This window comes from Xyrauchen texanus, chromosome 42 (genome assembly GCF_025860055.1).
Source record: "Xyrauchen texanus isolate HMW12.3.18 chromosome 42, RBS_HiC_50CHRs, whole genome shotgun sequence".
In the NCBI taxonomy this organism is placed as follows: Eukaryota; Metazoa; Chordata; class Actinopteri; order Cypriniformes; family Catostomidae; genus Xyrauchen; species Xyrauchen texanus.
The window spans coordinates 11,674,766-11,687,870 of record NC_068317.1 but is presented as its reverse complement, the minus strand read 5'-3'; the positions used below and the strand labels follow the sequence as shown (position 1 = coordinate 11,687,870).

The 13,105-nt window shown below is 37.7% G+C and overlaps 1 protein-coding gene across 2 annotated transcripts in view; it reads left to right on the top strand.

Annotated features, from left to right (window-relative positions):
* LOC127635278 (V-set and transmembrane domain-containing protein 2A-like) overlaps positions 1 to 12,589 on the top strand; it is a 64,610-nt gene extending 52,021 nt beyond the window's left edge. Inside the window, exon 5 of one of the 2 annotated variants that reach the window (XM_052115188.1) lies at positions 10,794 to 12,589. In XM_052115188.1, the coding sequence (XP_051971148.1) occupies positions 10,794 to 10,870 (77 nt within the window). In that variant the 3' untranslated portion in view covers positions 10,871 to 12,589. The remainder of the gene's footprint in view (positions 1 to 10,793) is intronic. The other variant, XM_052115186.1, reaches the window with a different exon arrangement.
* The last annotated feature ends 516 nt before the right edge of the window (positions 12,590 to 13,105 follow it).

Below are 13,105 nucleotides of genomic sequence, written 5' to 3'. Positions count from 1 at the left end.
CATCTCAATCTTTTCGATGTTTGCACACACAAAGTCCTCGGACATGTGCACACACAACACACACAAACATACACACACAGGTTTGGGGAGAAATAGATTACTTGTAAAAGCGTAAAGTAATTAGGATGCAAAAATTAGGTAGCTGTACACCGTAACAGTTGCATAAAAAAAATGTAATCAGATTACAGTTACATTTAAAAAAATTGGGATTAATGTCAGGATTAAAGTTTTAATTTCTGTCAAAAGAAATATAGAATTTTCTTGACAATGTGATACAGACATTTGTTTGTTTAGCGTGAGAGATGGTTTAGATGTGCATTCTCTTCGGTTCTCTCTCATGACACACTTGCATGCTCAAAAAACACCTGTCTCACATCAGCACTATGCTCTCGATGCAAACAGTTGCTTCATCGCGATGGCCACGAAATAACAGGCATTATTTTCTTGGAAATGTCAACATTATTTGCTCTTTAAAAGAGAAAAGTGAAACAATATTAAAGTTCAGTGGAATTTATGCCTTCCAGCTGTGAAGATGCTCTCATTATCCAAGGACCTGAGAATTTGAAGTTAATAAGTACCACACAGAAATCACATTAATTAGGTTAGTTAAAATTATCAAATGTAAACTGTTCTATATTAGCCAGGACGTCCTGTGTGTCGTTCCGTTCAGTATTGAAGCTGAAAAAAATTACCCCTCCCCCAGGTGAATGATTTTTTTTTTAATACATCAACAATACAAAAATCAAATGAAAAATACCCCCGGAAAACCTGCTATGACTTTCTTTCCTTTTTCATCTAGCATGATTTTGTATTACTGATCATTATTAGTAAATACAAATGTTACACAAAAAAAAAAAAACATTTTCAATTAATTTTGGCATTTATAAGTTCTTAGGAAAGAAAGCTCAATAAAGAATTTGTCTGATTTTAATAAATTATTGTTGAGAACAGTTCAAATGTCTGGGTGAGGGAGACATTCTGGCAAATGTAACATGTTCAACACTTTTAGTAATTAGGAATAAGTAATTGAAAAGGCACACTAAAAGTTTAAATCTGTTTTGATCTATTCTTTATAACTCGATTTTGTTTTCTTTTTGGAATCAAAACTTTTTTCCCCTTTAAAATCCTCCTTAAACAGAAACATAGAAATCAGCCATAAACTGTTAGCTGGTGATGTTTGACTTTGGATCATGAGCATGCAAAGAAAATACACTCTCCAGCATTTAATTATGACAATAATAACGATGATGATGATGATGATGATGATGATAATGTGTGATCTACCTATTGAATGCAGTCTGAAGTTAACGAATAGTGAAAATCACAATTGCCTATACACACACTAACTGCAATACATGGTAGAATGACACTTTCTAGTGTTTTTGAATATGAGGTATATCCTCTCAGATGTAGTTTAATATTAACCAAGACACAATTCAGTGCATCTGTTCCGATTTTATTTGCTTTATGATACATTTTCTTTTTCTGTAGCACACAGAGAACTAAACTGATTTCTTTAAAAATACTGAGTTGTTCTAACAGCTAATGTTCTGTTCTGTTTGCATTCAAGGCATAATTAAAAGTTTTAGATATAATATTGATTTTATCTTGACTTTATTTACATATGTGCCCTTGTGGTAATCCAAAAGTAATTAAAAGTAATCTGATTACGTATCATATGTATATTATTGGATTACATTACTGATTACATTTACTGTTAATTAATAAGTAAACAGTAACGGATTGCATTAAAAAGTAACCCTCCCATCCCTGCACACACACAATATGTGTTGAGTGCCCTTTTGTTCGTCGTGTTTCCATGTACACTCTTTGGGGAATATTTCAAGTTTTACTTATAATATTATTTAGTTTTTGGGCTCGTTTGAATCGATATAGTCTGCTGTAAGTTACAACATATCGTTACATGTATGTTTCAGGAAGAAATAAGGAAAAACATAACAAAAAACACTCATGTTTATTATATTTATGTGTATAAGTGGTATTTTCATATAGGCACTTCCATTTGGCCTCTAAGTAAAACAATTTGTTCATTGCATTCTTCTAATTGAGACCTTTCCAATGTTATACTGTATAACACATGGCTATCTCATCTTTTACGGTTTTACCAACTCTGAATATAACGGTTGCGATAACAAATTTGCAAATGATAAGAACAAAACAGTTCTTATGCGTCAACAAATTAAAAAAAATTATACAAGAATTGGTAGCATTAGCTATATGCATTTTAAAGTCCAGGTTTTAAGCTTTAAAATGACACATATTTGGTTCAGATCAAGCAAGTGGTACCTGATTTGTTCATTTTAACTTTGTTTATTTTTATTTATTTATTTATTTCCATGGGGGTAACCTCAACTGGCCTTGTATAAGTTCTATTCAAGTAATCCTTTATCAATAAAAATATATTTTAAATATATGTTAAAATTTTCAAAATAATAATTTTCAAAATATCTAAACAAGAAGTTGATAAAAATATTGAATCCATCATCTTGTTATAATATATGCAATATGGGAGATTTATAAACAATCTTAGTGTAACGTTTGGTGTCCTAGGAGTCAAGAGACGCAGGAGTAGGAACTTTAAATCCTTTATTCACAAAGCTGGAGTAGAGCAAACACTGGAGACAGACTGTGACATTATCCCCCCCTCTTTAAATGGGTGACTCCTGGCTCCTAGATGACGGTAGGGAAACACAGAAGAAAGATCCCAGGAGGATGATCGGGGCCTGAGGGGGCGGCTTCCGGGCTGGGACTGGTTCAGGAGGCCTGGGAGTTGGCCACAGGGCAAGGACTGGTTCTGGAGGTCTGAGAGGCGGCCACAGGGCAGGGACTGGCTCTGGAGGCCTGGGAGTGGGCGGAGCCATGGAAGGCAGAGCCGTGGAGAGCACTGGCAAAAACAGAAGAGAAAGTGCCCTCTTCCTCCTCTTTCTCCTTCGGCCAGCAGGGAGCGTCGTTATGTGGAAGGTTGAGGCTACATGCGCTAGCTCTGGGTCGGTCGTGGAAACAGGAAAGGATGAGCCCCCCCCAAAAAATTATTTAGGGTTGTTGAATGGATTGGAGTTACCTTGGAGACAGGCTCTGGCTCTCTGACCGTGGCAGGCATGGGCTCTGGCTCACTGACCGTGGCCGCTACTGCTGACTGCAGCAGTGAATCGACCACTGGAAACAGGATAGGATGACCCTCCCCCCAAAAAAAAATATTTAGGGTTGTTGAACGGAGTGGAGTTACCTTGGAGATGGCCCCTGTCCCCAAGCCGTGGAAGGCCTGGAGACAGGGGCCATGCAAGGCCTGGAGACAGGGGCAGTGCAAGGCTTAGTGATATCCACTCTGGGAGGAGAGTGGATATCACTCTCCTCATCCTCCACACCCACAGTGAAAGGTGAGCCGCTAAGTTTTAGTGCCACCTCCACAAAGTTGCACAGCGTCCAGTGAGGACCCGCCGGAGGCATCTGCTCCTTCAGCGCACTATTCAGACCAGCTCTGAAGAAATTGACCAGAGAGTGGTCCTCATAGTGCACCAAATTAGCAAGATGGAGAAACTCACGCACATAATCCTCGACTGGACGATCTCCTTGTTCGAGGAGGAGAATTCTCACAGCTGGTATATCCATAGTATTGGTCAGTCCTTCTGTAACGTTTGGTGTCCTAGGAGTCAAGAGACACAGGAGTAGGAACTTTAAATCCTTTATTCACAAAGCTGGAGTAGAGCAAACATAACAATACAATTCAAGGTCTGACAACTACTGACAAAACTAGAGGGTGTATACACTTGGGACTAAACGAGGGAATGACACACAGGTGGGGATAATGATGGAGTGATTAGAGCAGTGACTTCTGGGAAATGTAGTGAGGGAGAGAACTTCAAAATAAGAGTCCTTGAATGTGGTGAAGACAGACTGTGACACTTAGTGGAACCGAGAACACAAAGGGGCAAATTCAGTAAACAACTGTGCCACTTTTGCACTTTGTATTTCAGTGCAAAAACATGCATCTTATTAATTAGCAGGTGCAATCAGAACTAAAATTGTGGTGCATCATGAGTATTTAAATTAAGTCAATGTCATTCCTTTCCACGCAAGAACGCCTCCTTTTTATGTAAATTAAGCTCATTGTAGATTGCAGTTCATTCACAGAAATTGCTTGGCTCAATTTAGATTGCTTTTACCAGCAAGTGAATGTAGGTGGTAAAATTAATTTTATTTAAGAGATGTTTGTGAACATTTTTAAACGATCATATCAGCAGTAATTAATTAAATAATGATCAAATGATAGAGAAAATGTATCCAGATGTGTGGTGTCGTCAAGCACATTTTATCAAGGTGTCTGGATTTAAGTGATGCTGTACAGTACTGGCAAGGTGTGTCAAAACTGAGGTCTGCATTATCATCCACTATATTAGGCTCAGAATTGGATCGCAAGATCAGAGTTGCCTGTGCAAACTGCATTTAGCAGGGATTTTGTTGCCACTTTTTTACCAATGCCTTGTCTGCATGATTTAATTAGTGAATGTGGCGCTAACCCAGCACAGAGAGTGCGTGAAAAACGATGAATCTTTTCCTAGAATTTGCTGAATTGCGATTGTGAGCTGTTGTGCCCCAACCCAAAAACACTAGGTATCTCTGAAAAGCCCAGGATTTCCACTTTAAGATAAAGTAAGATGCAACTGTGGCATGTGTGGTCTCTGAGCAACATGAAAACCAAAATCTCCTCTACAGAGGGAAAAAAAAATGAATAGCTGGGTCCAAGCTGGATAATACTGTATGTCCAAATTAATAATGTTGTGTTGATTTGTTTCAAAACTTTTGTGTCAGTTGAACTAATTGCTGTAAGCTCATTTGTTGTGTAACTTCTATATTTCTTTGAATTGCAATTGAGTAAATTCCTCTTCCTGTCATTCCATTCCAACACCCTGTGGGGCGTGACTCATTCAAATTTTTGTTTGTGAACTGAAAGGCAGCCATATCTCCTTTTAAACTCAAAATTTTGCCCAACCCTGCTACCCAGTACAACTGCAGAGGTATCAGAGAATTCACTAGAACGTTTTAGCTATAAAAGAGAGAAAGACAGGATGGAAAAGGTTTATCATGAAAGACCAAAGGTCTAATTTGACAATAATCAACCATCTAAAATCAAGTGGATTTCAATTTGATTGCAGAGTTTCTTCTTTGGTATAATTAGTACGGCAGGTAAAATGATTCAAGGTCAGATTAATTATGTCAAATTATGGGTACATGATGTATACCTTTTTTCACAATTACCTCTAACCCGCATCACTTGACCATGAGTGCTGCAGGCTCTCTCAACCTTAGAGAACTTTCATGACAAAAACATCACTGAGCTGCAATTATAAATAATTGCTTTCTGACATCAATCATACCCTTCCTTACAGCTAATCAGATGTGACTGGTCATGAATGTATAGATGCAATACATAATCGACTGTGCATTTTGGCTCAGAATAAAAAAGGACCTGCAGGAATGATTAATTATTCCCTGCAAGCAGCAGGAGGGAGGGAAGCTCTAGCCCAATGCACTTGCTTGTTTCAGGAGCAATCCTGTTCGGCTTGATCACCTCGGGCCAAATGAGATCTGGCAGCGAGAAGCAGAGGGTCATGAGCCATCCTCCTCTTTCTCTCCAGCTCTCTTCCCCTATATAGATCTGGACTGAAGCTCAACAGACCCCCCCCCCCCATGCTTCACTGTACGCTTTCTTTCTTTCTGACCAAAAAATATTATAAATGCCACTGTGATTTGCTGAATATTTCATTTTCCATTTCCTCTTTGTTGCCTTGTTTTCAGGGTTTTTTTGGGCAGAATGCAGCCTTGAGTTTTCCCTTTGTTTCTGTAGTCTAGGCAGGTATGCAGTAAGTTCAGAGCAGAATCGGATCGCATTCTCCTTTGAAGGTTTTAGGCCTTGCAGTCCTATCTAATTTGATTGTTCAAAAGGGGTCTAACAAAATATGAGGGGAAAAAAAATAACAGGCAGACTTATTATCAGTATAGAGAAAATACATTATGCACACGAAAAACGTATACAGTACGTCATGAACAACATACTGGATGCTTACAAGAAATTGACTGTTATGTAAATTGCCATAGTGGATGGTTTTCATCACCAACAATGCCATGTTGCTTATGGCATCCTAATATTCATATATATCCTTGCACCACTAAATGACTACTATCAAATATATCAAATTAGGGCTTTTTCTGCTTCTCAAATTGCTTTCTACCCACACCTATAGATTTATGCGCTCTGTTTCATAACACAGCTGACAGCACATGGGTTGTTTTGAATGTATTCTGAAAAGCCTTTAGAAAAGGCAGGTTTGGGCTTTGAAGGGAAACAGTATGCTTGAATATATTTCCATGCTCTAATGGTAGTTTTCATTGTGATTTGTAAGGGGAGAATTAAGCACAAGGTTTCTGTGAATAGGTAGATCACCTTTTCGTTATGCTAACCAAGATATAAAAATTCCCATTTTGTGGCACCTGGGAAGTTTAGAGCTGTGTTGTACTTTTGTTAGTGTGTAATTAAGTTGGCAATACAAATGAACAGCATGCTCATATGTAACTGTGGTAATACTTTACTATATATAAGCAATATCACATGAGCAAGAGTGTGATATGGCCCTACATCAGCACTGCTGTGATTCGGCTGTAGGTAATTACAGCAGTGCCGATGCAGGGCCATATAGCACAATTGTGAGTGTGATATTGCTTATATACAACAGTTCAATGAACAAGTACATTTTAAAAAATTAGGAATAATGGAGTACGGTCATAAAAACGCATTTGTGCATGGAACTACTTTATTACGAGAACGATCAGAATCTGCCGTTGCTGGTTCAAAACAAATGATGTGTCCAAGCCTCGGTTAGTAATTCAAAAAGTTCACTTCAGAAATATCATCACGGCTTGTGCTGTTTCTAACAAGTCATTGGATAAACAAGGATAGACGGCTGGATGTGTGTGTTTGTCTGTGTATGTTTGTGTGTGTGTGTGTGTGTGTGTTTGAGAGAGAGAGAGAGAGAGAGATGGAGCGTGTGCGATCACCTGTTGCCACACCCAATCAGAGATGCTTACAGCTTTCTGAAGGTCAGCTTTCTAAGTGGAATATAAATGTCCATGCGGGGTATTCCTCTCTATTTCGGTGTAGATGGTGCGCAAATGTCATTCACTATAGAAACAGCGATGTCCTCCGCCACTTTAAACAGTATGTATCCAATGTGGAAACTCACAGAGCACTGTTCTACGTCAACGATGACTAACAGATTCACTTTACGTCACCAACTGCCTCATATTTAAAAGCATTTATTAATATTTTTTAATGTTCATTTATAAAAAAAAAAAATATATATATATATTGTTATTTAATGTAAGTTCATTATGCATTAACTAATACAAACACAATACAACAAATACCCGATAAGTTGAGAATCCTCAAAACTTTTGTTGTAACCGATTGCCCAAAAATTTTTAAGTACCTGTAATAAATGTTTTAATTAAACTGTAATTTAAAAAATACATTTACAGCAAATTTATTTATTTTTTTGTCCTTTTGTAGTCTTTTAATGACAGAGTTAGTGGAGTGGAGACAGGAAATGACAGGGGAGAAGAGTGGGAATGGAATCGGGAAAGAACCTCACGAGCCGGGATTCAAACTCGAGTCACCTGCAATGCATCAGCACCATGTGTCATGAGCGCAGCCAGCTAGGCTACAGCTCTGTGACTTAAAATGCTGCCTGGCTCTGTTACGTCAGATGCTGTGTGACTTTGTATGCTCATAAATTATGATGTAGTAGGCAATGTTTACTCAAAAACATTCAAACTAAAAAAGATATTACTCGTTAAAAACATAGATGTTTATTGTTGGGTCAACTAAATAACTGGTTTTGATTGCTACACCGATAATGTTTATAAGTTAGTAGTACTCTTTGGGTTTACGGTGAACAAACACAATAATTTATGTGAGGAATAGGCCAAAATGTAAGAAATGTATTGTTGAAAGTCTTCTCATCACGTTTGCTGCAGGTTTGATGTCAATGACTTCCAATAAACTTGCTTCTCATATACCTTGTAACCACAGGGCGACACGTTTAATTTATTTAAATTGAACAGAAGTATAACAGACATGTGAGATCTCTGGCAGAGGAACTTTCTGTAAATAATTGTTAAAATTATGATCCTCATTAAAAGCTTTTTTATAGTTTCAAAAGACTTCAACTTTGATTTTTTGACACATTTATGGAGCTCAACAACCCCAATTTTCTGGTTTATTCCAAGCTGCTTAAAGGCACAGTAAAGGCCTACCTTCAAACTCAGTGCCTCATTTCTTGACATCATGGGAAAATCAAAAGAATTCAGCCAAACAAATGTGGACCTACACAAAGTCTGGTTCATCCTTGGGAGCAATTTCCATACGTCTGAAGGTACCACTTGATGCTGGATTAAACGGGTAGACAAGTATCTATATCCACAGTAAATCGAGTCCTGTATCTGCATAACCTGAAAAGCTGCTCAGCAAGGAAGAAGCCACTTCACTACAGTTCTCAAGTGCACATAGGGACAAAGATCTTACTTTTTGGAGAAATGTCATCAGGTTCAGAAATCATCAATTTGATTTTGAAACAAAAAATGAATTGTTTGGCCATAATGACAATCGTTATGTTTGGAGGAAAAAGGGTGAGTCTTGCAAGCTGAAGAACACCATCCCATCTTTGAAGCATGGGGGTGGAAGCATCATGTTGTGGGGGTGCTTTGCTGCTGGAAGGACTAGTGCACTTCACAAAATAGGTGGCATCATGAGGAAGGAAAATTACGTGATATTGATGCAACATCTCAAGACATCAGCCAAGAAGTTAAAGCTTGTTCACAAATGGGTCTTCCAAATGGATAATTACCCCAAGCATACCATTAAAGTTGAGGCAAAATGGCTTACGGACAGCAACGTCAAGATATTGGAGTGGCCATCACAAAGCCCTGACCTCAACATGAAAATTTGTGGGCATAACTGAAAAAGCATATGCAAGAAAGGAGGCCTACAAACCTGACTCAGTTACACCAGTTATGTCTGGAGATGGAATGGTACAAAATTCCAGCAACTTATTGTTGAAGTACATGTTGAAGGCTACACAAAATGTTAGGCCCAAGTTAAACAATATAAAGGCAATGCTCCCAAATACTAGCAAGTGTATGTAAACTTCTGACCCACTAGGAATGTGATGAAAGAAATAAAAGTTTAAATAAATCTTTCTCTCTTCTATTATTCTGAAATTTCACAGTCTTAAAATAAAGAAGTGATGTTTATTACAATTAAATGTCAGGTATTGTGAAAAACTGAGGTTAAATATTGTAAAGCATTTAAATGGAAAGGAGGAGGCGAGAACTGGCTTGACAATATAAATAATAGTTTAATGAAAAAATAAACCAAAAGACACAAACTCTCATAGGACGGACAGCTGCCCGTAAACGTTATCTCTCTGTCGCACCACCGTCCGCTCTCGGCCTTTATCCCTCTTGAAGGCTTGATTAGCCTTATAAGGGACCGGGTGTGTAGAATCATGACCCGGCCCACCCTGTCACATTCCTACCTAGTTCTCTCAGGCCGGGTAGCCCATAACTCCCGCTCCAGGCGGTTGGCAATGAGCCCCTCCCCACTCGCGGTCGGTGGTCTCAGACCCCGCCACGGCCCTGACCGCTCCAGGCGGTTAGCATGGAGCCCCTTCTCCCCTCGCGGTCGGCAGCCAATTCCTCTGCCTCCAGGCGGCCAAGCTCCTCCGTCCCCCGAAAGATGGCCGTGACTGCTCCGTTGGGGTGGATGGTAGTGGCTAGAACTCCATTACGGCATATCCCTCCTCCTTCCCGGGTCTTCGGCACCAGTGTAAAGCAGTTCAATGGAAAGGAGGCGAAAACCGGCTTGACAATAGAAATAACAGTTTTATGAAGAAATAAACCAAAAGACACAAACACACATAGGACGGACAGATACCCATAAACATTCTCTCTCTGTCGCACCACCATCCGCAGTCGGCCTATATCCCTCTCGGAGGCTTGATTAGCCTGATAAGGGACCGGATGTGTAGAATCATGATCCGGCCTCGCCCTCTGCCCTGTCACAAATTAATTGTGCAAAAGATTTATGCACTTAAGATGTTTCACAAAAAACATTTGTCTTAAGATCTTCAGCTTCAGTGTGTAAATAGGAAAAATACATTCTAGACAACATTAATTTTGCAAGTAGAAATTATTAGAATAGAAGAACAGGTTGCTCTGCAAGAGATGGCATTGTCCCCACAGAGCACCCCACTGAACATCGTGTCAGTCTGAGATTACAAGAAGAGACAGAAGCAATTGAGACAGTCTAAATAGATAGAAGAACTGTGGAGAATTCTCCAAGAAGCTTGGAACATCCTATCTGCCAACAACCAAGAAAAACTGTGTCCATGTGTTCCTCAGAGAATTTGGGCTGTTATAAAGGCAAAGGTGCCAACACCAAATATTGATTTAGCTTTTTATGTTTACTGGACTTTTTATGATGTTAATTGATAAATGAAAACTATTTATGTCATTCGTTTTGAAGACCTCTTTATGCAACATTTTTCACAAGTGCCTAAAATTTTGCACAGTACTATAAACTTCTGACTTCAACTGTATGTAAAAATAAATGAGTCCAGTCTTTAACGTCCTGCTTCTTTCAGTAATCTATCATTGAGAACTGTTTTGCATTTTGTTACTTCAAAGAGACAATCAATGTCCTATCATTTTCCCCACAGGTACAAGGATAGCCACAAGTAATGGACTTGCTATTTTTCTCCTCATATCTGGCCTCATGAAGGGAACTTGGCTATAGTTCCAAGACAGTGACCCTCCCCCCCCCCGAGTCACTCGTATTTCAGAGCCAAGAGAAAATTTTTGCTTTTTGGATGGAGCGGACAGCAGAGTTGTCCCATTCTTCAAAACAATACACAGCACCCAATGTAGTCTAATGATCATCACTAGAAGCACCTTCATTTCAAAAGCCTAGGAAAACTGCCATACTGGACACGTGCTTAGCGCTACAAATCAAACAAAAGTCAAAAATGGACACAGACTCTTATGGGATCTAACACCCATATATATATATATATAATTTTTGTTCTATCTCCAGCTGTGATTTTAATAAATTGCTCTGAGGTTCCGAAGAGTCTATATTTGTGTAACATAAATATATGAACCGATATAAAGTATATATAAGTATTTGATTTGAAAGGGCCCCTGACTCTGTACAGCTGCCATTCATTCTATATATTCATATGCAAAGACAGCCTTGAAAATAAAAGAAAACAACAGCACCACAGCTTAGTACATATTGTGTCTGGATCGCTAATTGAGCTCTGCTTACTTATGTGGTAATTCAGTGTTTGCATTGATCTGCAGTGTTTTGCATTAATGCAGATATTATGTGTTTCTTTTTTTTTAGCATAATAAATATGAATATATTCCTTTTTTTTCTCCACCTTTTTATATATGTATATTCAAGGACAACAAATGCATCCACATGCTATGTCATGTTGAGTTAGCATGTATAGGAACTCATGTAGCATGCAAGCAAAGTACTCTACAACTGGAAACTAAATCACACCATAACACCATTCAAGGGCATTTCTTGAAAAGACATTCTTCTTTTTTTTTTTTTTTTTTTTAATGAGTCAGAGGAATTGTTTGAAATAAATGTTACTTCGACCTTCAAACCACTAAAGGTGTTACGTGGCCATCAGTGCTATTAAATGTTGTGATTGCGTCCTTCTAAACATGCCAAGTATGATTCACCTACGTTTAGGTGCTGAAGATGATTGCTTTGCACCACTTGAAGCAACTGTCATTTCCAATGTGTTTACTGTCTTCAAAAATCACATTGCACCAGACCCTTACATTTCCACTTTAGCTGACAAAATCAATAGTTGGATGTGGTTGAATAGTTGGATTGGTTTTCTCAAGTGTGTTATTATTATTATTATTAGCTTAGTTCCTTGTTACAATATTATAAAATCTTTAGACTCTTAAATTTATGGTAGATTTGCAGAGTGATATGAATTATCAAAAAGAAGGTGAAATTTTCCAAAAAAATTAGGAGAGTTGCCCTTACAGTATACCTCTTAAAACGATTGAGGTTTTATTTTGGTTGATCTAGTTTTGCTTCGTTCTGATGACTGAAGTGCTACAAAAAAATAAATAAATATAAAATACCCACCAGAAACTTGTTGTGGATAATAAAGTCCAGATTAAAACTTCTAACCATCGCACAGTGGAATCTAATGATTGCTGGATGTTTATGTGAGGCAAAGGTACAGTGGGGTCCAAACGTCTGGAACTACATTGAAATTCTGGATTTTATTTTATTTTATTATTCATATTTTTACATGTATTTAGTTTTTTACTCATTCATTTAAAGTTGCTAATAAAAAAGTGTTATGTTTATGATAAATGTCAACAAATTGCAACAACTGAAATGTTATGACTTGAAATGAATAAGACATTTTTAAGATTACACAAAATTTTTAGTTCATTAATCAAATGTATACAATGTGTTAATGTGTAATAAATATATTAAACTTCTTGATAATATAATTCATAATTACAAAATGTGTATTACATTAGGAAACTTCAAAATGCACAAAAAAAAAAAAAAATGCTAAAAAAAGTTGTCTTTGATTTTTTTGGTACTACTCTATTTGTAGGTTCATTCTGCTCTGGCATTGATGTCTTGGGGTGTTTTTATATAATTTAACCAAAGACTGATGAAATGGGCACATTGTAGTACTGTTTCCAAAATGCACGTCTCCCATGTATTATGCCAAATCTAAGCTCTGTTTTGAAAACTAATTTTCACCCATTGTTGAGTTGTTCTTATTTATTTGTTCCTCAGACAAATGCATTGAGATTGTACAAGGATTTAAAAACAAAAGTAATAGAATCTCTCAACAACAAACCCAGAACCAACATAGAATGCTGCTAACTTAAATACAAAGTTTAGGTCACACTTTACATTGCAGTATCTGTGTTACACTGTTATTACATGAATGTGTATGGATTAGTATAGCCTAAT